Source organism: Giraffa tippelskirchi, chromosome 13 (assembly GCF_054371585.1).
Source record: "Giraffa tippelskirchi isolate mGirTip1 chromosome 13, T2T-mGirTip1v1.2.pri, whole genome shotgun sequence".
Taxonomy (NCBI): domain Eukaryota; kingdom Metazoa; phylum Chordata; class Mammalia; order Artiodactyla; family Giraffidae; genus Giraffa; species Giraffa tippelskirchi.
Genome location: NC_137287.1, coordinates 1,296,939 through 1,321,019, shown reverse-complemented (window position 1 = coordinate 1,321,019; position 24,081 = coordinate 1,296,939). Strand labels below are relative to the sequence as shown.

The window sequence follows — 24,081 nt, the reverse complement described above, 5'->3', positions numbered from 1 at the left end:
ATACGAAGGGGTGGCTGCTGAGCCATGTCTGCCTGAGGAGGTACTGCTGGGCATTCTCTGCTAGGTGCCCGGTCCCCATCTGTTTGCTAGAATCGGGGTACAGGTCTGGCAGAAACGTCACCAGCTTGCATAAGAGTCTGAGGTCCAGGCCGGGTCTTGCACACCTGGTCACCAGGTCTCAGGGGCTGCCTTGTGGGGGCCTTGGCTTACCCCCACCCCCACCCCCGTTACCCAGAGGAGATGCTAGGTTTTTTAGTTAGCGCATAAATTCCATGCTTTCTTTGCTTTGATAACGCACTTCGCCAGGGTTTTTCAGTAAGTACTGATGAGTTATGGAAATGCTGCCGAGGTTCCGCAGAGCATTGGGCCGGAAGGCCTCTGGCCTCTGTGCTCTCCCTGAGAGTGGATGTCTGGCGCCATTCTTGCCTTCTGTGGCATATTCCCGCGCTTCCCTGGTCCCTGTAGAAACAGCTGATGCCTTTGAGGGTGGGATGCTAATTGGATGTATTTGAACTGGCCGTGTAGGTACCTATTGGTGTGTTGTGGGGGCTCAGGAGCCCAGTACCCTGCAGGTAGGGTACTGCTGCCTCAGTGCTGCCCCGGTCCTGTTCCGAGTGGTGTTCCTCTGTGGGGAGGGCCTTTGGCTGGTGTTCTGGGTCCTCCTGGGAAGGACCGTCCTGGGGGAACCTATGGGAGGAGGAGAAGGGAGAGGCCCTGAGACTCTCACAAATACTGGAGTGAGTCATTGGGAAATGGAAGGATGCAGGACTGATGGAACCTCTCCCTGGGACCCATCGCTGAGCCTGGGCCTCCCTCGGAGAGGCCTTCCCTTGTCTGCCCCGGGCCTGGCGGAAGATGGCTTGGAGACGTCTGAGCCGCGGGTTTCATGTTGTCCTTTGTCTCCAGTGTCTGCGATGGTTCTTCAGGGGATACAGTTTGGGGGGGGGGTGTCAGTCCACTCCCCTGGAGAGACCTGTTAGATGGTGAGACTTCGGTGTCCAAGGTCTGGGGACCTGCCTGGACTGTCGGGGATGCATTTGGGGCCGGCAGCCGAGTAGAGGTGCCCCGTCCTGCCCTGTGACATGCTGATCGGGTCCCTGCACAGCCACCGCCCCTGGCTCCTACATCGTGGCAGGGCCTCCCCGTTGTCGTCTTGGTGGGATCTTCTGTGGCTCAGCTGTCAGAGGTCAGCAGAGCGTCGGGCTCCATGTAACCAGGACTTGGTGCCTTTGCCCCTGCGACTCTGGCTCCCACTTTGTGGCCCCCTAGCTTCTTGGGCTAAGGGTAACCTCCGTGGCTGCCACTGGAACCTTTGGACCTCTGGGGGTCGTTAGAGTGAGGAGTCTGAGTTCTGTGCCTGCTTTCCAGAGCAAGCCACGTGGGCGGCGGGACCCAGTGCAGGGTGGCTCTGGAGCTTGGTGGAGCCAGGGCCCAGGGTCAAGCATTCTGTCTGCGGGCTCCTGTCCACGCTACCTGTCGCTTCCTGGCCACCCGCTCTCTGGGGGCAGCCGGCTTGTCATGATGGTGGCCTGTGTGTGAATCAGAAAGTGCTGAAGCTGCCAAGCTCAGAGGCTTCTTCCCAGGGTGAAGCCTGAGTGAGATTTCTGTGCTCTGTCCACTCCCATGCTGCTGCTGCTAAATCGCTTCAGTCGTGTCCGACTCTGTGCGACCCCATAGACGACAGCCCACCAGGCTCCCCCATCCCTGGGATTCTCCAGGCAAGAACACTGGAGTGGGTTGCCATTTCCTTCTCCAGTGCATGAAAATGAAAAGTGAAAGTGAAGTCGCTTAGTCGTGTTCCACTCTTTGCGACCCCATGGACTGCAGCCCACCAGGCTCCTCCGTCCATGGGAGTTTCCAGGCAAGAGGACTGGAGTGGGGTGTCATCGCCTTCTCCGCCCTCCCGTGAGCAGTGGTCAGTGATGGGGGGGTGCGTGCCACGTGCCCTCCTGGGGGGGCCACTGTGAGATGGGCCTGTGTGCTCTGGGCCGTGTGCTGGCCTTGGAGGGGGTCCTGGCTACAGCCCTGGGGTGGCTGTGGACTTGACGACCGGCCTCTTGGCGGCTCTGCTCTGGGTCTCATCCTGTCCTGGGGTTGAGCTGGGGGCCTGCTCGCGCAGACTTCCCTCACCAGGCCCACCCTTGTTGGCAGCGCGAGATGGACCGGAACCAGGAGCTGCTGGCGCGCATTCGGCAGCTGCAGGAACGGGAGGCGGAGGCGGAGGAGAAGATGGAGGAGCAGCTGCAGCGCCACAGGTTGTGCCAGCAGAGCCTGGACGCGGCCGGCAGGAAGCTGCGCGAGAAGGAGGACGGCCTGGCCGAGGCCGGGGAGGTGAGCGGCCGCGGGGGAGATGAGCGGCCGCGGGGGAGATGAGCGGCCGCGGTGGAGCTGCTTCTCAGAAGAGTGGACGCGTCCCTCCCCCAGCACTGTCGCTTCAGGCTGGCGTCCCTGGTTGATTCTGCTCTGCCTGCATTTTTGGCAGAGGTGTGATCATAGCAAAAATATTAATTTTCCATTTTGTGGTTTTCAGTTAATAAGTTGAATGCTTTTTCAGTCTCTAATTATGATTTTTAGTGGTTGATTAGTCCATTTTCAGCCACCTCTTGTGCACCTCTTGTGTTCCTCTTGTGCACACACCTCCTGGTGTGGATACATGTGGGGCGCGTGGCTTCATGCACGCCCCTTCTTTGCTTCTGTCGAATGATTTTACCTGGACAGACCCCTGGGGGGTGGGGTGGTGTCGTCCCGTCACCAGGCACAGGGCTCAGTGTGGCTTTGCTGCCAGCGCCCTGCTCTGTTGGTAGCCGTCGCTGAGGGTTCTACTCTCACTATGAGCTTCCCGGTACGGATGGAAACACTGGTGGTTCCCCCCACACCAGAAGATGTAAGTAGGTGCCTCTGGATTTCCACGTCTTTGATTATTAGCATCTGAGAATCTCTATGGAGCCAGAACATGGACGAACTGTAGTCCTATCTGCCAGCTGAAGGCTGTATGCATTTTAGAGACGGGGCCTGAACGTTGCTGCTGGTGCGGGCTGGACCCCTCTGACCTTTCCTGTCCCTTTCCTGAGCTGCTCGAGGTCACAGGGGCCGTGAGGAAATGGATGAACGCTACCGGGGGGCGCCGGGGGCCTGGGGATCATTGGTATCCTGTCTCCGCGTAGTCTTCTCTCCTTGATGGATCTCGGGAGCGGGCCCCGGGTGCTTTTTGCCTCGGCAGCACCGGAGCGCCTGCTAAAGCTGTTCCTGTGTCTGTCCTCTGACGTGCATGTGGCCAGGACGGGAGCCATGGGCGGCCTTGAGCCGAGCCCCCCTCCCGCCCTGGTGTGTGCCTGCCTGTGCCCCGTCACAGGCTGTTCTGGGGCGGGGGCCACGGGGGCGGGTGTGTCCCCCGTGACCAGGGGGGCACCCTCACCGCAGAGGTCACAGAGCGGCCAGCGGTGGGCCCTGGCAGGGCCAAGGTGGTGGCGAGCTGGGACGGAGCCCTGCTGCTGCTGCACGTACTTTCCACTCCCCTGGAGAAGCACCCCCCACCCTGGTCTGAATCCAGGGCTGTAAGTCCCACGCCCACCCCCCGCCAACCGTGTTTTCCTGTCATGGTTCCCTGGTTTAGACGCTTGCACTCTGAGCTCATCTTGTTAATGGCTGGGCTTCCCCACAGCTTTGTCCTCCGTGGGGCGGGTGTCTGATTCCAGTATTCAGCACTGCGCCTGTATATTTAATTCAGGAAGAGTTGTCTAAGGATATGTTTATTGTTACATAGTTGAAGTACCTTCATTCTTCTTTGAGTCCCAGATTGATTGTTGTAATAAAGGGAACCATGCAGGTTGTTAAGAGGGTAGGACCCAGACCCCCGCCCCCTGCCGTCAGCCTCTCCGGGACCTGTGGGGGCCGCGTGGGTGCATTTACACTGCTCTGGGCTGGGCAGGTGAGGGCGTGCTGTGGCCGCCTTGTTTGCACAGGGTGCCCCATGCAGACGTTGCTCACTGTGGTGAGTTCACCAGTCCATTCTCTTGCCCTCAGCCTGTAAGTTGCTGTCTGGCTCTCAGAGGCTGATGGGGTAATGTTTCCCCTGGTTAACTTAGAGTGGTGCATCTGCGGGGCTGGCTTTCCTGTTGGAGGTGTGGTCTCTTGCCCCGGGAAAGCCACAGTGGAGCCCCATCACCAGAAGGTCATCTGGGGAGGCTGTGGTCCGTGCCCGTGTCCGCCCAGTGGGCTCGCTGTCCCGGGGCTGTGCCGTGGGCCGGCCTGCCCCCGCCTTCCTCAGCGACCGCGTCGGGCCTGGGCGCGCGTCAGGCTCTGCAGTGCTCATGCGGCTCCCATTCATTCTGAGCACAGCCTCAGCCCCCACTCCCGAGTTCTTGGTGGGCACCTGGCTGGTTCACAGGTAGCATCTCCTGCAGAACTGGCATGGGGCAGTTGGAGAAGGAATCCGAGCTGAGAGATAGAGCAGGTGTGGAGGGAGAGCCTTGCGGAGCTGCCAAGCTCTGGGGGGCTGTGTGGACATGGTGGGAGGGTTGACGGGGGGTGGTGGTGGTGCGGGGGCTGCCCGGGTGAGGTCCGGGCCTGCCATGGCTAGCAGTGCCCTCACGCCTGAGGGCGTCTGTCATCGAGGCTGGGCATGGCTTGAGGGGCGGTCGTGTGCTCTGAAGGAGGTGCCGGCTCTGTCTGGGCCCCCAGGAGCAGGGTGGATGGGAGCCGGCTCTTGGGAGAGCGCTGGCCCATGAGTTTCTGTGTGAGAGGCTCCCCTCCGTGCCTGTGCCCGATACCTGGGTGAGTGGCTTTCGTCTTCTCGCTTTCAGACCATCACCGCGTTAAAGGGGAGGCTCTCGGACCTGCAGTGGAACGTGATGAACCAGGAGATGCAGGTGAAACGCCTGGAGTCGGAGAAGCAGGAGCTGAAGGAGCAGCTGGACCTGCAGCACCAGTGAGTGGAGGGGTGGGCAGGGCTGCCAACTTCCAGGGCAGGCGTCTTTCCCGCCTTTGCCAGGCGAGCCTGGCCATCTGTCTTCCTGGATGCCGTTGGCCTGAAGCCTGCGGGGCATGCACTGAACTGCACATCCACGTGTTGTCTGTGGGCAAGACCCAGGTTCGCTGTCCTGTGTGCCCTCTGTGGCCTGAGCGCCCAGTGCCCATGGACGTCGTGTGCGCTGCAGCGCGGAGGGCCTTGGACGCCCTGCACGTGCCGTCCCCCCGTCCACGGGCTGGGGGGGCACTGAGACCTTTGGAGCCAGGGCTGTAAGTGCCGAACAGAGCGGTGTTGCACGTGTTCCAAGAACAAGAAGTGGGAACAGTCCTTTCTTCCCTCTTCTTTGGGGGGTGCCTGCTTGGCGGGAGTTTGCAGAGAAGGTGTTAGGTTTGAGCTGGGTTTTGAAGGCTGTGTGAGACACGCCTGGGGTTGGGGGGACGTGGGTGAGAAAGGACGTTTTGGGGGAGGGAGCCTTCTGCTCCAAGCACGGCAGTGTGGCCGAGCTCGTCTGGAGGCACGGGTGGAGACACGCTCTCCTGCAGCTGGCGGCCTCGGCCTTACCAGGTGCTGTCTTGGCAGTCTGGCCACAGTGTAACGGGTGCTATCCTGAGCGGGTCCTGGGCTTTGGCTGTTCCTGGGCTGGCAACAGCTTCTTTTGTGAGACTGTGGAGAGAAAAGAGAACCTTGGGAAGAGAGCTCGCAGGTAGTCTGGACTTCACTACCTGCTCTGAGCCTCAGGCCACAGAGCCCTGGGAAGGGGCTAAGCCCTGGACCCTGGGGCCTCCTCGCAGCAGGCAGTGTGTGGGAGTGGGTGCACATTTGTGTATGAGTGTGTGCGTGTCTCTGCTGGAGAGCTTTGAGAGTGAGGGCAGTTGCTGGCTTTACCACCTGCCTGTTGCTGCACGTGTTATACTTTTCTCTCAATAGGAAATGGCAGGAAGCTAGCCAGAAGGTTCAGGAGCTCCAGGCCAGCCAAGAAGAGCGGGCAGACCAGGAGCAGAGGATTAAGGTGAGCGGCTCGTGTCTGGCAGGCTTCACGGTGCTGGCTCAGCCTCCTGTGACCTGTGGGGTGTGCTCAGCGGCATCCGGGGAAGTTAGCTGCCTGTGTCTGCCGCAGCTCTTTACACTGCTGGTCATCTTGTGCCCCAGGCCCCGTGCCAGGTGCTGGGGTGCGACAGTAAGTAAGAGGCTTGTGCTGCTCCCAGGAAGCTCACGTTCTTTGCGTGAAGATTAGAATCAAGCACGTGGAGTAGAAAGTAAATGTGTGGTACTTCAAGTACCAGGGACTTCCCTGGTGGCTCAGAGGTTAAAGCGTCTGCCTCCAATGCGGGACACCTGGGTTCGATCCCTGTGTCGGGAAGATCCCCTGGAGAAGGAAATGGCAAACCACTCCAGTATTCTTGCCTGGAGAATCCCATGGACGGAGGAGCCTGGTAGGCTACAGTCCATGGGGTCGCAAAGAGTCGGACACGACTGAGCGACTTCCCTTCCCTTCCCTTCAAGTACCAGGACTGCTATGATGACAGAACAGGACTGGAGGGAGAACAGCCTGCCCGGCGTGGCCCGGCTCGCGCGTGACTAAGCTGGGCCTCACAGCCAGCTCAGCCGGACTCTGCAGTTCAGGCCCTGCTGCCTCCCTGCGGGAGGACTTGGTGGGGAGCCGGGGACACCCGCTCCCTGTGACGCTGCGTGCTGCCCTCAGAGCCACGTTCCCACCCGACTCCCCCTCCTCCGGCATGTGTTGGCCCCACGCTGCCCCAGCTCCGCCTCGTCAGGGTCATGCCTCCTGGACACTCGTGCCGAGGTCTTCATGTGCTGTCCTCAATGGCCACAGTGCCCGTCCACCTCCCCTCCCGGTCTGCACCGCTTCATGCCACCCGACATGGCTTCCCTGCCCCGTCTGCCCACCTGCAGCCGTCGGCGGCTCCTCAGTCTCAACCTGCTGCTTGGCTGATGTCTGTCTTTTTCCTCTGGGTTACTCTGCTCTCACTGCTTGACCCAGTGCCTGGCCCCTTAGTGTTGACTGAATGACCGCCGGTTTAGTCCTGGGCCCGTGTTCTTAACCTGCTCTGTGACTTGTCTTGGAGTTTCACTGGCATCCCCACGCGTCCCTGGGGACTCCATGTAGTAAAGGAAAGGCCTCGTTGTGCAAGGACTCAGTCATTACGTTGCACCACGGGGACAGCAAGCGGAGCCGGGCGGAAGGGTGGGTATCTCTTCACGGAGGCTTTGCTGTGTGCCCTCGTGCCCAGTGTGTGCCGGGCTCCTGCCCCATGGGCAGCAGTGCACGTGGCTTGCGGGGGCTGGGGCCCTGGAGGCTGTCGAGGACCTGGGAGCACTTGGCATCTGTGACCGTCTCCCTCTTCTCTGTCTCCCACCTCGATCAGGATTTGGAGCAAAAGCTGTCTCTGCAGGAGCAGGACGCTGCGATCGTGAAGAACATGAGGTCTGAGCTGGTGCGGCTGCCGACGATGGAGAGGGAGCTGCGGCAGCTGCGGGAAGAGAACGCCTGCCTGCGGTGAGGGCCCGGGGATGTGTGTGTTTGCATGCATGCATACGTGTGTGTGGAGAACGCCTGCCTGTGGTAAGGGCCCGGGGACATGTGCCTGTGTGTGTTCATGCATACGTGTGTGTGTGGAGAGCGCCTGCCTGTGGTAAGGGCCCGGGGACATGTGCCTGTGTGTGTGTGTTTGGAGAGCGCCTGCCTGCGGTGAGGGCCCGGGGACATGTGCCTGTGTGTGTGTGCGCCTGCATGCATACATGTGTGTGTGTGTTTGGAGAGCGCCTGCCTGCGGTGAGGGGCCGGGGATGTGTGCCTGTGTGTGCGCACACGTGCACGCAGCTTTCCAGGGTCAGGGCCTCTGTACTTGTCCCTGGGGCTTGTGGCGGTTTGAATGACTCTGCTTCTGGCTCTGCCAGGGAGATGCGGGACACCAATGGGCTGCTGCGGGAGGAGCTGGAGGGACTGCAGCGCAGGCTGGGGCGGCAGGAGAAGATGCAGGAGACCCTGGTGGACCTCGAGCTGGAGAAGGAGGTGAGCTAGCTGGTCTCTCTGGGGTCCTCCAGTTGCCAAGGGGACCCTACATTCCAGCTGATGCACTAGAATGTGGCGGCTGTTGGGCTCATAGGGTGGGCGGAATGGTGGCCCCTGAAGTCAGCCCCGTCCTGACCCTTGGAACTGTGGACAAAGTGGACCTGCGGGTGCTGACCACTGGCCTGAGGAGGAGGTGCCCCAGGGCTCCCGCTGGCCCCTAGGGGGACCGGTGTGCACACAGGTCTGGCGGGCATGGGAGCGGGTGGAGGAGGCAGAGCTGCGTGGGGTGAGGGGGACCTGGTGTGCTGCTCTTGCTGGCGTTGACGATGGTGGGGCCGTGAGTCAGGGAGCTTGGGGCCTCCTCTGGGCTGGAGCATCCAGGAGGAGCGTGGTCCTGTGACCCCTAGATCTAGCCCAGGGAGGTCCTCGCTGGACTGCTGACCTGCGGGGCTCAGGACAGTGAATGTGTGTCCTCAGCTCCTGAGCTCGTGGTGGTTGGTTTCAGTAGCCCTTGGGACACTTAACCAGCTGCTGAGTCAAAGACAGGAGAGGACTGGTGCCTGGGACAGACATTGTTCCCCCACAGAGGGGGCAGACTCCTGTGCTGAGATTCCTCTCCTGGCTCTGCTGCTGGGACTCGCTGCGGGTCTTTTGTGGGACCTTGTGGAGATGGCCATGCATGGCCCGAGTTCTCCTGGGCAGACCTGTGCGAGGCCGCCAGGCCCAGGCCTCTGTCCTTCTACACTGGTTACCTGTGGTCACACTCAGTCACCTCCCTTCTGGTCTGCCTGGTGTAAGCCACATCACTCCTTCTCTTGACTCCAGTCTGGTCAGCCTGTCTCCAGCAGTTCCCACCAGCTGGGGCATCCTGGGGCCAGAGCACATCCTCTCAGACACTTGCTTGTACGGAAACTTAGCCTGAAGAAACAGTTCTGGAGACAAGTAGTTTTACTTCGGACGTAGGTTATTTTAAAGTTGGCTGAGATTCTTTGTAGGGAATCACACTGCCTGGTGTCAGATCCTTCTGTGTGTGCTCGCTGGCTGCGTGACCCTGGCAGGTGACTTGACTTCTCTCTGCGCCTGTGCAATGAGGAGTGAGTGTCTCCCTGTAGGGTTGTGAGGGCTGAACGAGTTCATGTAAAGTGCTTGAACAGTGGTACCTGTTGACTGAGCATCAGCTGTAGTCATAGGATTATCAACCAGGCTCATGCCCAGCACGTGCGAGGGCTCGGGACGTGCTCCAGCAGCTGCGTGAGTGCACGGAGCAACACCGTGCTCGGCCCCGGGGAGGCAGGCGGCCTGGAAAGGGAGCGAGACTCTGTGACCTGTGGGTCAGCGTGCCGCAGCTGTGAGAATACTGGGCGTGAGGCCCTGCGTTCAGGCCGAGTGGGGGCGCGTCCTCCTATTCTTCCCAGCAGCCATGGCCCCAGGCATGAAGAACTGATGCTTTTGAACTGTGGTGTTGGAGAAGACTCTTGAGAGTCCCTTGGACTGCAAGGAGATCCAACCAGTCCATCCTAAAGGAGATCAGTCCTTGGGTGTTCATTGGAAGGACTGATATTGAAGCTGAAACTCCAATACTTGGACCACTTGATGCGAAGAAATGATTCATTGGAACAGACCCTGATGCTGGGAAAGATTGAAGGCAGGAGGAGAAGGGGATGACAGAGGATGAGATGGTTGGATGGCATCACCGACGCAACGGACATGAGTTTGAGCAAGCTCCAAGAGTTGGTGATGGGAAGCCTGGCGTGCTGCCGTCTGTGGGGTTGCAAAGAGTTGGACGTGACTGAGCGACTGAGCTGAACTAATGGCCCCAGCCTGCTCTGTGTGTGTGTGTTTTGGGGGTGGGATTGGGGCTGAGCGTCCTGAGGAGCACCTGGAGGATGGAGGAGGCAGTGGGGGCCTGCAGTGCCCGGGGTCTGCTTCCTGGGGCGCAGGCTGTTACTGCAGGACCGTCTGGGAGGCTCTCTCAGCCCCCAGCCCACGGTCCTTCTAGCCTGCTAGGAGCCTCCCCATTTATGGCCGGTGTGAGTGAGGTGCTAAGCACTCAGTGTGGCTTCAGCAGTTGGGAAGCAGCCTGGGAGCGTGTCGCGTTTTGGAGATAGGGCAGGCAGTTGTGGAGGACCGGGGCCGTGATGTCGTCGTGACTGTCCGTTTCCTGTGACGCTGTTCTGTCTGGATCGAGTGTGCACGGTGGGGAGGGTGTGATGTGCTGTGGAGGGGGGCGGCGGCAGGCTCAGGGCGTCCCTGGGTGGAGACACTGGGCACAGAGCTCTGAGGGGTCTCCCTCCCTGTCTTTTCAGAGGCTCTTGACGAAGCTGCAGAGCTGGGAGAGGCTGGACCAGACCACCGGCTTGAGCATCAGGTAGGTGGAGGGTGCCAAGGCTGCAGTCAGCGCCTTCAGTCCTCACGGGTGGCAGCCTTGGCGGGTGAGCCTGTGCCCCAGGTCCCTCCGGCAGAGGCCCCGCCTGCGGCTGCTGAGGCTCAAAGGGATGGAGCTGGGTGACTCCCCCTGCCGAGGACGCTCTCCAGGGCCAGCAGGTACTGGCCCAGCAGTGTTGGGCTTTCTTAAAGGACTGTTTATATTTATACTGAGGAAGTAGTTGTTTTGTGGAGGGGAAGTAATTCCTTTTAGGTGGTTGTAACAGTTGGAATACGCTGAGTCTTTAGGGGTGGAAAAGGAAAGCAGTAACGGTGGGTTGTTTGCCATCAGGCTTCTGCAGCAGTCTTAGCGAGTCTGTCGAGCTGACCCCATAGGTGAGTGGCGGACGGGGCTGCTGGATGCCAAGGGCTGGCTCTCGGCGGGTGTCTTCCCACCTCCACTGCGGCCCATCCTCCTGGGCCCCTGCCCCTACTGGGGTTGCTCTACTGCTGTCCCTCAGCCCCTGGGCTCCTTCTCGGCCCACACAGACCGATTCTGCCGCGGGCGCAGGGCTGGGAGGTTGATGGTTTAGGATCGGTCCTTGGCTCCCGGGCCCTGTGGTGGTTAAGGGGCCTTCCGATTGTCTGCTTGTGTGAGCTGAAGACGAGCTCTTCCCTGTGCCTCTCCTGCTGCTCTTGGACGCTGCGCCAAGACTGCGAGGGGCTGCCCTGGATCACACCCTCTGCCTGCTGCTCTGAGAGCTGCCGGTCCCAGTGCACTGTGGGCCCCAGTGCCTGTCACTCGAAGATGCCCCGCTGTCTTCTCTCTGCCTCGCTGGGTCTCGGAGGCCAGGCCAGGCTGCTGTTCCCTCCTGATCTCCACCTGAAGAGCCCGGCTCACGTGGGCTGGCCCAGTGGGGCCTCTTGTCTGCAATTGCTCCTGCTCTCTGGGCTCAGGAGCTTCCCACCCGCTCCCAGGGAGGCTGGCGTCGGAGGAGCAAGCTCGGGGCTGCTGTCTTGTGCCCGCTCATGCCTGTGATACCAGCTGTGGAGTGTTTGAGCGCCTGATCTGTTAAACTGTGTCTAGTCATCTGTCTGACTCCACATGTTGTGGGGTTTCTTATGCCTTAGTTTCCACATCTGTAAATGGAAGAGTTTTCTGGAATGTGGGCTTCTTACCACAGGGTCGTGCTCTTCAGAATCTGAAACTTGTTATCTCCCCACAAAAGCACAGATTTGCAAGTGGAAGTGAGATTCTGCAGGCTGGTTCAAGGACCCACGTCTCCCAAGCATGGTCAGTTAGCTCTGGTGGACGGTAGACATTGGAGTCCAGCCGTTGTGCTGCTAGCAGCAGCTTGAGGGCCTGGGAGGCGCTTTGGCTGGGTGGGCACGAGTCTGTTGGGTCTTTAGGTGAAAGCGTGGCCACAGTTGTGCTGGTTTGGGGCCTGTTGTGACCCCAGGCCCGGCTGCTGTCCGGGCTCCTTGGGCTTCTGAGAGTTGCCACCACTAGGGGGCGTACCCCCCTCGGGGATCCTGGCTCCCTGCGGCCTCGGGACTGGCCGCCTGCAGCTCCGGATGGCCCGCTGCTGTGCTACCAGGGGCCGGGTGCTGCGACTGGGGCTTGTGGTCTGACCGCTCTTGCCTGCCTTTGGGTGGCCAGGCGGCCACTGCTGACTGTCCCACAGCCACCCCGCTGTCAGCTCGCCTCTGCAAGACGCTCTCAGCCCTGGAGTCTGAGCTTCTGGTGCTTCAGACCGAGTGTTCTCCATGTGGGCTCTGCTCTGGATGGGCTGTGGCTTCTCTCAGGTTCTCAGAGGGCTCTGTGGCCTCGCAGAGGTTAGGAATTGAGAAGGTTCCACACAGCATGACATTGGCCACCCTCTTCCTGTTCTGAGGTTTGTTAAATCCCGAGGACCCAGAGATAACGGCTGGGAGGATAGAGCGGGCTGGCGGGCCAGCCCATGCAAACCTGTAGGGAAGCCTGTTGAGCTGAGTGCCCTTACCTGCCAGACAAGCTTGTCCACTCTTGGCCTTGTCTGACCCTTGTCTCCAGCACACGGGTCATGTGAGTCAGGGGCAGGCTGGCCTCAGGACTTGGAGGGTGTGAGGAAATGCCGTGCATGGAGGAGGTGGGGCCTGTGCAGTTGGGGGTGCTGGGGTGAGGAGGGTGGGTGCCTCTGGGGTCTGGATGTCCTTGTCCCAGGGCCTTGTGGGTTGGATGGAGGGAGTGAAGGTGGTGAAGGTCTGTGAGGCGCTGAGCCGCTTTCCTCGGGAGTGTGGTCCGGCAGGTGATTTGAAGGTGCTGAACAGGGACACCCTGTGAAGTGTCTGTGATGTACTCAGGGATGCATTTAACCAGCTGAGTTTATGGGATCTGTGCACTGGAAACTAAGATGTGGCTGAGAGAACACGAACTGGTAGCAGTGTAAGTCAGTGCAGACAGATACCGTCTTAGCATTGTGGAGATGATTCATAGGTTCAGCGCAATCCCAGTCAGCCCCAGGAGGCGTTTCTGGGAGAAACTGACAAACTGATTCTAAAATTTCTGTAGAAATGGAAAGGACCTGAAACGGCTGTCAGGCTTCGAAAGAGCATGTCAGAGGGCTTCCAGAGGCTGACTGCAAGCTCCCCGTGAGCAGCGTTAATCAGGAAGGGTGGTCATGGTGTGGAGTAAATCAATGGGGCAGAATAGAATGCTCAGGAATAGTCTAAAAACTCAGTCAATTGATTTCGGTCAAAGGAGACAGATAATTCAGTGGGAGAGAGTCTTTCAGCAGATGGTGCTGGGACTACAGGGAGTCTGCACAGACACGGACACCTCACACTGTCCACTGAGGAGTTCAGTGGGGATAGACGTAAGGGTAGAAACAGACGGCTGGAAGCGTGGGTTTGGTGAAGAGTTCTTAGGACACAAATAGCAAGACACACGTGGAAGAAAATTGATAAGTTAGACTTCATCAAAATTACAAACTTTTGCTTTCAAAAAACACTGTTAAGAAAAAAATAAGGTAAAACGTTGAGTGTGAGAAAGTATTTCCAATATATGTGTCTGACTGAGGACTTTTATCCAAAATGCAGAATAAAATTCTTTCAAATTGATAAGATAACCAGATTTAAAAAATGGGTGAAAGGCTTTGAACAGATAACTTTGAGAAGATGTGTGGTGAATAAAGACATGAAAGCTGCTCGGTGTCGCTAGCACAGACCACAAGTTCAGGTCCCAGTGAAAGCCTGCTCCCAGCCCGCAGCGGGCACCTGCCTGACCCGGAGTCGGGAGTGGACGGGGTGCTGTGTAAAGCCTTCATTCTGGGAACAGACTCGTTTCTTGAGTTTATCTAAGGCCCATGGGCAGCTGGCACTAGCCCAGACTCTTTCAGCTTGTCTGGGTCTTGGGGACTCGGAGCAAGGCTGCAGGAGTGTCACCGTGGAAGCCAGATGTGGGCTGCAGAAGGTCAGGTAACTTCATGTAAACCCCAGAAGAGGAAGGTGGACGTGGTCTTCACCCCCCCCCCCCTTCCAGGCAGCCCTCCAGGCTTGCCCTGTGTGACTGCCTGGTGCCCTAGTTGTGCCCAGGGCTGCCATTCTCAGAGCAGGATTGAGGGCTGCCTCCAGGGTAGGGCAGCTGGGTGATACGGCTCTCACCCTCGTCAGTCTTTCTGGGCAAAAGCTGATGAATTCCTATGCGATTTTCCAGAAATGCTGTGTGTACGTATGAGCTTTTTTTTCTTCCAGTTTTATTTCGATATCATCAACAAATAGCACCGTACAAGTTTAAGACGTACAGCATAGTGGTTGGGCTTATGCATCTCATGGAATGATTACCACGGTGAGATTAGTGGGTGCAGAATTTAAAAAATAGGAGAAGAAATGTTTTGTTTGTCATATAAGCTCTTTATGTCTTCCCTGCCCCCTCCCAAGAGGTGCTCATTCTACACTGTCACGCTGCAGGCTTGCTTTTTTCGCTTGATTTCTGACAGTGTCTGTGCACCGACACAGATTGGCCTCCTGCATTGTTGTCAGGGTCTCCACGGTGTCCGAGCCGTGCGTGGATTCTGATGGACTTGGTTCCCCTGCTGACGGCCATCAGGCTGTTTCCAGTGGGGTTATTTTCCCTGCCAATAAGCAGTGTTATTTTGGTTGGACAAATTCTTAGCAGTAGTTTTTTACTCTAAAAGATACATGTGTTTGACCGAATTGCCCTCCAAGCGTGTACCTGACCTTTCTGTCACAGTGTGAGAGCATCGTCGGTCGCCTGGGGCCGCGTGTGTTCAAAGGTTCTAACAGAGATGGAAAGTGAAGTCACAGTGGAGGGGGAGCAGGAGTGCAGTGGCCGGGCTTTCAGAAGCATCTTAGCAGTTCTTCTTGTGGGGGATCCTCACTGGACTGCACGGATGCCTGTTGAGCCCCCCTGCCGCCAGGCGTCTCATCTCATAGAGGAAACGGCTCGCTTGCGGCCAGGGAGCTGCTGCGCTTTGGCTCCGTCTCCGCCCTTCTGTGCCTGAGTCTGGCCCGGTTTCAGTCAGGCTGGGAGGGCACAGTACCTGCCAGGGTGCGCACAGGTGTGATGGAGTGGCGGGCACAGGGCCGCTGGCACCAGGGACTCAGAAGGGTGGGTGGGCTTGTTGGCTCTGAAGCCTGGCAGCTGCACCCCCAAAACTGCTGACCCATCATCTGGAGCGAAGCTGGGAGCTGACGAGTGCTGATCTGGACATTTCCCAGAAGCATTTGTGGGCTGGCCAGGTGACAAGGCCTGGGTGCCGTTCCCCTGATGTGTGAGGCCAGTTAGGAGGCCGGCACGGGGGCGTGCACAATCTCCTCCTAAGAACAGTCCTAGCGACCAGCTTGGACACGGTTATTACCCTGGTGACTGTGTTCCCGATTTCCAGTTACCTGGGTGCTGGGCTGATCAATACAGGAAGTGCTGTGGCCGCCTGGGGAGCTGGCTCGACTGTCGGCCGTCTCGGTTGTTTGATTGGTCTTGGTGGGGCTTTCTTTAGAAGTTGGAGAGAAGATGGAAGGAGGAAGCTTAGGCCTTCTGGGTGCTCGTGAGCTGGGCCCCTTGTGGTCCTGCAAGCTGATGCCTCACGAGTCTCTGCCGAGTTCCTGTTTATTCTTGGTTCATTCATTCTCTCATGCGTTCCCAGCTGTTCTCAGGAATCCTAGGTCTGCAGAGGGCGTTGAACCATGTTTGATTCGCCCTCAGGCCTATGCGTCTGTGAGGTGTTAGCTCCCAGGCCCCTGCCTCCCCAGAGCTGTGGGCTTCCTCCCCCAGAGGGTGCAGGCAGAGGCCGGGGGCTCCTGAACCGATCCTAGTGCTTCACCTGCCCGTGGTGGCCGACAGCAGCCGTTCCCGTGGGTTTACTCGCTGTGGGTGGCTGGGTCCTCAGCCTCTTTCAGCCTTGGAAGTTGTGTTTTCTCTTCTGGTTGTCCTCAGGCTTCTGACTTGTGACCCAGGGGCTTCTGCCTTTAGAGCCTCCGTGTCCAGATCCGAGGCGCATTTCGTGAACGCTTGGTGATGAGTGATGACATCGCGGCAGCCTTGTGCGGCAGGTCTGTGGTTTGCGTGACGTGGGCGGGGCGCCCTTTGGCGCCCGGCTGCCGTGGCAGAGCCCTGGCGCTGTGCGCAGCGCGCCTGGCGGGAGCCGGAGGAGTGTAGTGGAGAGCGTCCTGACGGCGCTCACCCTCTCAGCTGCAGCCCTGTGGGGGCCTCCCAGCGTCTGCCTGCTGCACTGTGCAGCGAGGTGTAGACAGGCCCTGACAGGCTCGCTCACCCCCACGGGAAAAGAAGCTGTTCTGTTCCGTGGGGTCTGAGCCGGCCGGGAAGCGCTGATGGAGACCCAGCTGGGCACGGCCCTGTCTCCCCGGCTCTGGGCTTTGCAGCGCTGCAGGGAACGTGGGAGAGGAGCGCTCTCCAGAAGCAGCTCTTCCTGGCTCTTCTGGGGGCACTGCCCCGTGTGCTCCCCCAGGCAGTACAGCAGCCTGTGCCCAGGGAAGCAAGCGGACCTGTGCTTCTCTGCTGCTCACTTGGCTCTGGAAGCACCCTGGGGGCTTCTCTCCCGTCTTTGTAGATACGGCTCCTCCTCTTCTGTGCCTCCTTTTAAGTTCACGTGAAGCGACAATCTAAAGCCAGGCGGTAAAAGGGTTTAGACCAGGTCAGCCTGTGCTGGGTTCCCAGGGGCTTGCTCTGGGGGGATGCGGAGGCAGCTGTGGTGTCCCAGCAGGGTCGGACCTGGCAGAGGCTTGCTGAGGGCCAATCATGCCCGCGGGCCTCCTGGGGCTGCGGGAGGACCCAGGCCCCTCCCTGGTGGGTGCCAAGGTCACTGGACAGAGTGGGGGGTGTCCTGAGAGGACAGAACGTGAGGAGGGGCTGGGGGCTGCACACTCCCTCTGGGACATCCCTGAGGGCCTGCCCGGCCTTAGAAAGCCAGTGTCTCGGGGCGGGGCGGGGTGGGGGCGCTTCTGGGAACAGTGAGAGGCACCTGGGCTTTCCCCGGAGAACCTTGGCTGTCAGCTCTGAGGCTGTGGGGAGAGGCCTATGCAGTTGTCCAGGGCCTCCTGGGGGTCAGCTGCAGGCAGCCATGTGCCCCGCCAACCTTTCCCACGGCCGCTGTTGTTTGTGTCAGAAGCTGAAACTCTCCTCCTGTGCAGCTCCGCCTCAGTTTCCCGAGTCCAGGGTCAGTCAGTGCCCCAGGCCTACTCCTCCTGGAGCCTGGTGCCCCCTTCCCCTGGGTGGCTGGCTGCCTGGGGACCTGGCTCGGATGCTCCAAGACCGGCTGGAGGCCAGGGATGGGCTCAAGGAGTGGCCTGACCTTCGTCAGTGGTGAAAGATCCAAGTGGCGGCTCTTGGGCCTCTGAAGCAGGCAGGCTTTGAGGCAGGGCCCTTGCTCCTGAGTTGCATGCAGAGAACAGGTTCATGACTGTAGAGAGGAAGTGAAATGATCGTTTAAACAAGAGGCCCCTGCACCCAGGGCTGCGGGGGTGGCTGTTGATGAACCTGGTGGTCTGGCTTTTCTCCAGCGCTTCTTCCTGCTGTTCTCTGCTGTCCTGCAGGCTCCTGAGCTCCCTGTCTCAGGAGTTCTGTTCTCGTTCAAGCGGCCGCACAAAGGGAGCTCTGACACACTGCCTGGGCCCCACCCAGTGGGGGCGGGATGGCGCCTGGCCAGTTCAAGTGCTGGGTGCTGGGCCCACTGTGTACCAGCCTCAGCAGCATGTAGGCTCTGGCTGTTGCCTTGGGTGAACTGTCTGAGGGGATGTGTCCGTTGGCAGATGGGAGTGTCCTGAGGATGAGAAGGGAGGTGGAGCGATGGGAAGAGTCCGGGTGCCGGCAGCGGTGGAACCAGTGCGGTGCTGCTGGGAGTCCGGGGCGGAGGCCGGGTAGCACCCTCTGCAGTTGGAGTCGCTGCCCCGCAGTCTCCCGGTGGCGGGACCACAAGGTCCTTCCCCGGCCTGTCTTGGGTGTGCCCGGGCGGTGGGTGGTGGTTGTCCTGAGTGGGCGGCTCTCCCTGGGGACCCTCTGCCCCAGGCAGGGCTCTGGTCCCTGGCTCCTTTTGCCCCTGTGTCTCGTGGGGGATGTGGGGCCTTGGAGAGCTCTGTCCCCTTCGGTGAGGGGCCTGGACCTCTGCTCTAAGGTGCCTTGTATCCCTGGGCCTGTCGGGCATGCCCCATGTCGGCCCCTCTCTTGGCCCAGGCTGGCCCTTGGGCTGACCGTCTGTCCTCATCTCTCCGTCCTAGGGAGCTGGGGCACAGCTGGCATGGGGGCCAGTGGGCAGCCCCCCAGGGGCCGCCGGCTGTGATGTGATGGCCCACGCCCGTCGCGGGGACGTGGAGGCTGGCTCTTCTCGGTGCCGTGACCGAGGCACCTGAGAAGGAACGGCTGTGTCTTCCTTCCCTTCTTGGCCCCTGAGACGGTCACCAGTGAAGCAGCCCCAGGGAGGAAGCTGGGCAGCCCCTCGGCTTGGGGGACCCTGAGGGAGACCTGGCTCCTCTCCTCAGCTCGTGGGGCCGTTGAGGGCTGGCTGTCTGCAGACTGTGGCACGGCGTCCTCGGTGGGGCGCTGGGCTCTCGCCCCGGGACCGTGCCTGGGCTCGTGCTCTCGGGTTTGGCAGGAGGTGGCCACCGAGTGCAGGTGGCAGGGGCGTTTGTCTCCGGGCCATCCCTGGTGTGTGGCTGGGGGCTGTGGCCCACGGTTTGTGTCCAGCGCTCCAGACCTCAGTGCTGTGATGGGCCTTTGGAAGGTGTTTCCGTATTGCGCTCTTGGGGATACCGAGTGTTTGGGGGTGCGGGGTGGGCAGCTCCTGGTCTGGGCCTCAGGGTTTGAGAGCAGACTGTCACTCAGGCAGCGATGGGGCTTGCCTGGAGGGCGGGCTTGGCTGTCAGACGGTGGAGCGCTCAGCTGCCTGGTGGAGGGAGGTGGGGGGGCTCTGAGGAGAGAGCAACAGGGACCCCGCTGCCTTGGCACAGATCCCGCTGCACCCTGGGGCTTGGGGAGAGAGGGCACAGGTGTGCCTGGCAGGCTTCCTTCCTGCTCTGTCGTCACCCTGACTCGGGAGCAGAAGGTGCCAGAGAGACCTGGTACATACCGTCCCCTCCTCGCTTGTGGGGAGCCGCGAGGAGAGCACGTCACTCTTCTGCGGGGTGTCTTCCCTCTCCAGCCCGACAGAGGACTCAGGTCGGCTTCATGAACGCACAGGGGGTGCCTGTGTGCAGACCTGTCAGCGTGGAGGCTGCCATCGGGCAGGAGGGGAGGGTGGGTGGGACGCGTCCGAGGAGATGCCTGGGCCCTGTCACCTGCCCCAGGTGGCTGCTTGGCTGGCCTGGGGCCCCTGGCAGTGCCTGGGAGATTCTCCATAACCCCACGTCTGGGGACAGGAGCCTCGGCGCTGCTCAAGCTGGCACTGGGGCTGCCGGACCCTCACTGGTGCGAGCTGACCCCTGGCCTCACGGTGGCCATGACTGCAGCTGTTGGGGCCTCGCTTGTCCTGAGTGCAGCGGAGGCCAGCGTGCCGCACGGGGGACGTCGGGGCGAGAGGGGCCCGGGGCGAGAGGGGCCCGGGGCGCTGGGCTGAGCTGAGTCGGGCGGGGCTGTCCCCCTTCACGAGGCTTCATCCGAGACATGCGCAGGGGAGGGACGTCAGTGGGGGAAAGCAGGCCGCTGGCAGTTTAAAATTGTTCTCGGACACGGAGAACTAATCTTAAGCCTGGAAAACACCCCACAGAAAATGAAAACACTCAGCCTGGCAGTTGCCTGAAGTTGTCATTGAGGGTTGTTTGGGAGGGGACTGGTGGGACCTGCTAGGGAGCCGGGGACGTCGTGTGTCCCTGATGGGCCAGCATCCTGTCAGGGGGAGTTCAGGTCAAGTTCTGAGGTGAAACATACGTTACAAAGGTTGGGGTGGAGGGTCAAATGAAACCAGACAGCAGGACCTGGACGACTTGGCCCCTGGGAGGCCCCGGAGGGTCGTTACACTGCCAGGTGGCCCCTGGACAGGTTTGGAGATTTCGCCGATAAAAGTTGGTGGAAGTTACCGTCACCTTCTTTCTTCCACCCTCGCAGCCCCTGAGGTGCTGGGGATTCAAGTGCTGCCGCTCAGCAGCTTGGTGAGCAGAGCTTGACCCGTCTCTCTCCTTGTCCCTGACCTCACGGGTGGCATCCCCGGGGGTGCGGGGAGAGTGCCGCCCGGTCCCCTCTGCCCCATCAGTGAGGGGAGCCCCCTCCCCACACGTGAGCCTCTGAGCCCACGCGGGTCCTGCAGGAAGCCTTCGGGACCAGGCTGGGCTGAGGGGAGCAGTGGGGGAGGGCGCCATGGGGGTCTCTGCTGAGCACTCCCCCTTCCTGCGAGGCGGCTCCGAGGAGGTGGAGCAGCCCCGCTGCGCCCGCTTCGTCCTCAGCGACCTGGGGGCGGTGTCCAGCTCGACCGGAGGGGAGTGCAGAGCACCGTGCCCTCAGTCCCTGCCACGGTGGGGTCCGGGGGCCAGGGCTTCCCGCTCTACCTCGCTCTACCTCGGGGCCGCTGGCAGCTGGTGCCTGAGGTGCTGTGTTGGGTTGAAAACCTGAGGCTTCCTGCGGGGAGGGGAGGGGCCGGGCCTGAGCGGCAGTGGGTGGGCTCAGTCTGGCGGCAAGGCCTGCCCAGCCTCCTAGCCACCTGCCTGCCTTCCTGCCTGCCTGCCTCCCTCCCTCCTTCCCTCCCTCCCTCCTTCCCTCCCTCCCTCCCTCCCTCCCTCCCTCCCTCCTTCCCTCCCTCCCTCCTTCCCTCCCTCCCTCCTTCCTTCCCTCCTTCCCTCCACCCTCCACCCTCCACCCTGCGAACCCTCCTGCAGCGCGCCCCACCCTGGGCTGTGGCTGCAGGAGGGGGCTTGTGAGCAGGCTCAGGTCTATTAGAGCCGATACGGGGACGCCCCCGGCCTGCTCCGGGAAGTGGCCCGTGCAGCCGCGTACCAGCCGGAGACTGGGGGTGCTCAGGAGTCGCTCGTCCCAGGCAGTTCTAGCGTGGGCAGGGGTGTGTGGCAGGGATCGCATCCTGAAGGGGTTTGGGACACGCTGTGGAGTTTGGGCTTCCTCCTGCCGTTGACAGGTGGACCCCCCTCCTCCCCGCTGTCGCCTAGAGAGGCCTCCGTCCTTGGCTGGGCCCCGCCTGGCTGCTGTCTGAGGCGTTTGCAGGCTCCCAAGCCCCGCAGTGCCAGGACGGCGGGGGTGTTTCCCGCCGGGCGAGGGCGCCCCGTAGGGTTTGGTGGGGCATCTACCCACAGGCAGAGGATTGTGTGCGTCGTTCTGTGGTGGACAGTTGGGGGGCGGCTCTCCTGCCTGGAGGTCTCGGAACTTGTGACGGTGTCTCCTGGTCGAGGCCAGTTTCTTTCCATCTGTGCTTCTGGGTGCTCTTCGGGTCGGTGCCCGTCCTCCTGACCCATCCATCGCCTGTTGAGAGCGTGGTGACTTTGGGAACAGGCAGGCAGGTGTTCCTCCCTCGCACTCTGCGTTGAGGACCTGCTGTTTGCTGGCCACCGCGGATCTGAGTCTCACCTGCAGCTTTGTGCTCACAGGACACAGACAGAGGCTTGTAACAGTGACCCTGGAGGGGAGCCTCTGGCCCCGGGGAGGCGAAGCTGGGTCTGAGTAGAGGACACAGAGATAGCAGCATTTTCAGGGAGTGTTCAGCTTAGTTGGAGACGAACCTCAGCTGTAGCTTTGCTGGACTTGAACGATACTGGTGGGTAGAAGGCCAGACGTTTTCCCTGTCTGGAAATTGGAGGCTGACGAAAGGCCCCGAACCTTGTCTGCTTGAAGATAGTCTCCACTCTGAAGAGGGTCTTTAGAGCAGGGCCTCATCCGTGCCAACACAGTGGCTCATCCAAGGAGAGCTGCCAGGGGCTCTCCATGCCCGTGCATGCAGGTCCTGTGCGCCCTTCGCCCGGTGCCATGGACGAGGCAGCTGCTGCTTCCTCCGCTCGGCAGAGGAGGGAGCAGACGACGTGAGGGCTCGTGGCCAAAGTCGCCCAGTGTCTGGTGCCTTTGTGGGGCTGCTTGGCTGGTCCTGGCCTGTGGGTGGGCTCTGCCCTGCGTGACCTCGGTCCATCTGGCTGGCCACATGGTGCCTGCAGCTGGAGCCTGTGCCTTTGTGAGCCTGTCCGCCTGCTGCTGGCACTCAGACTTCTGCTGGGGAGCTGCCCACCCATTTGGCCCAAGCAGTGCTCGGCCCAGAGCGGGCAGGAAGCCCGTGGCTGATCGTGGCTCTTTCAGACCTGATGGCTCCCAGTGCATTGGGGCTCGGAGGTCCTGCCGGCCTGCAGGCTGGGGTGGGGTGCTGGGGACCGACCTCTGCCTTTGCTCAGGCTGACCCTCTGGGGTGCGGGGTGAAGGAAGACGGTGGTCGCTCGGGAGAGGAATGGTTAACTTCCGAGGCAACAGCACAGTCCTGTCTTGCTCGTGAAGGTGGCTGAGTCAGAAAGGTGGCCAACTGCTCTTCAGCTTGGTGGAACCACACAGCCCTCCCACAGCACGGCCGGAGGCTTTTCCCTCCTTCGGTCTCGTCAGAGCGCCATGGTTTGCATCTCCGCGGTTTGTGGGTCTGTGTGGAGGACATTTAGACAGCGTTCCATCTCCCTCTTGCTCTTCCTGGCTCTGCCTGCTCTGTGTCGCTAGAGTTGACTGCACTTAGGCGCCTCCTGTTAGGCTGTCGTTACAGAAGTCAGATGTCACGCTTATCTGGGCTGGGTAAGTTGTGTGTTGGGTTTGGAGTAGGCTCCTGTCATCAGAGCTCATTTTCTATCTTCTCTTACACAGGCACACCTCATTTTATCACGCATTGCTTTGCTCTGTGTTGCAGATACTGCATTTTTACAAATTGAAGGTTTGTGGAAACCCTGTGTCAAGCAACTCTTTTGGCACCGTTTATCCAACAGCGTTGTTTTTTCAGGGAGGCAGGTGCGCTGTGGTTTTAGATGTGATGCACACTTAATAGACCACACCGTGGTGTGAACATAACTTACGTTCACTGGGAAACCAAGGCGTTCACGGCGCTTGCTTTTTGCAGCATTCACTTTATGTAGCTGTCTGGAACTAGACCCACAGTCTCTCCAGATCTACCGGTGGGAGGATTAGGCTTAGTTGCGAAGAGGCACTGGAAGCTGCTGTGGTGTTTCCCTTGGTTGGGGCGTTTTTATTGTTTACTAGAGCTTGGTTGCAGCACTGGAGATGTCCCCTAGGGGTCACTACCAAGTTACCAAAGCGTGAGTCTTCAAATGCAGAGTTGGTAACAGAGAATGTACTTTCTGTTGTCTTATCCAGTTAGTAGACTGGAGTTTTCACAATTATACAGTCAGTACCTGTGATGGTGGATTTATAGCAGTGGCTGGCAATTTTTTTTTCTTTTTTTCTGTTAAGGGCCAGGTAGTAAACATGTAAGGCTTTGTGGTCCATGAAGTCTCTGTAGTAAGTATTTAGCTCTGTCTTTGTGACACAGGATAGGGTGACCAGCCCTCCCTTTTGGCCTGGAATGTGGGACTCCTCGTGCTTAAACTAGGGTGGTCCAGGACAAAACAGAACTCGAGGTTATCCAGTGGGAAAGCTGCCTTGTGGTGTGTGAGTGAGTAGGTGTGGCCATCTTCTAGGAGAACTCTATTGTTTAAAACAGATGGCAGCTGGGTTTGACCTGAAGGCCACAGTGTGCTGAGCCCTGCCTTAAGGTCCATTCCTGGCCATTTGGTTTAAAGAACTGGCCCAAAAAATAAAAAATAAAAAAAAAAATAAAGAACTGGCCCAGAGCCCTGCTTGCTTCTTTCCCTGCAGCTTCTGTTTTCCATGTGGCTTTCTGCTCATGCAGGGGCGTGGGATAACTTTCTTTCCTCTTTTCTGGTTTGGGAGAATCTGGCCCGGGATGTGACCTTGTTTGGGGCAGTTGTTAGAAGTGGTCCTGGTGTAGATTCGGGCTCCTGCATCACGGGGGCAGCACCTGCCCTGCTGGCCTCTGACACTGGGCCCGAGCTCTCGCTCAGGGTGGGAGATGCCTGCAGGATGGGGCTCCTCCAGGTCGGAGTTCTGGAGCAAGCCCTGGTTGGTTCATTCCCAGGGCCTGTGGCGGGGTGTGGGGGGCCTCCTTTCTGTCTTCCCTCTTCCTGGTGGCTGAGTTCCCAGGACTGGGTGCAGTGGTCACATCTGCTCCTTCCAGCAGATGCTTGCTGAGCAGTTGAGTGGGGCAGATGCCCAGCTGGAGAGGTTGCC

The 24,081-nt window shown here is 60.0% G+C and overlaps 1 protein-coding gene and 1 long non-coding RNA gene across 18 annotated transcripts in view; one reads left to right on the top strand and one right to left on the bottom strand.

Annotated features, from left to right (window-relative positions):
- Nucleotides 1-24,081, top strand: part of MAD1L1 (mitotic arrest deficient 1 like 1) — a 283,031-nt gene that overhangs the window by 7,418 nt on the left and 251,532 nt on the right. For 14 of the 17 annotated variants that reach the window (XM_081552512.1, XM_081552522.1, XM_081552510.1 and 11 more), the window contains exons 4-9: nucleotides 2,152-2,331; nucleotides 4,803-4,927; nucleotides 5,897-5,978; nucleotides 7,357-7,487; nucleotides 7,889-8,003; nucleotides 10,310-10,371. In XM_081552512.1, the coding sequence (XP_081408638.1) occupies nucleotides 2,152-2,331; nucleotides 4,803-4,927; nucleotides 5,897-5,978; nucleotides 7,357-7,487; nucleotides 7,889-8,003; nucleotides 10,310-10,371 (695 nt within the window). Of the gene's footprint in view, nucleotides 1-2,151; nucleotides 2,332-4,802; nucleotides 4,928-5,896; nucleotides 5,979-7,356; nucleotides 7,488-7,888; nucleotides 8,004-8,136; nucleotides 8,245-10,309; nucleotides 10,372-24,081 lie in introns of those variants that run through there. The other 3 variants (XM_081552525.1, XM_081552523.1, XM_081552526.1) reach the window with 1 other exon arrangement.
- LOC145531083 (uncharacterized) lies at nucleotides 3,734-8,033 on the bottom strand. The gene is made up of 3 exons (XR_014072154.1): nucleotides 7,702-8,033; nucleotides 6,878-7,645; nucleotides 3,734-5,632 (listed from the first exon to the last, which is right to left on the bottom strand). It is a non-coding gene; the product is annotated as an uncharacterized LOC145531083 (long non-coding RNA).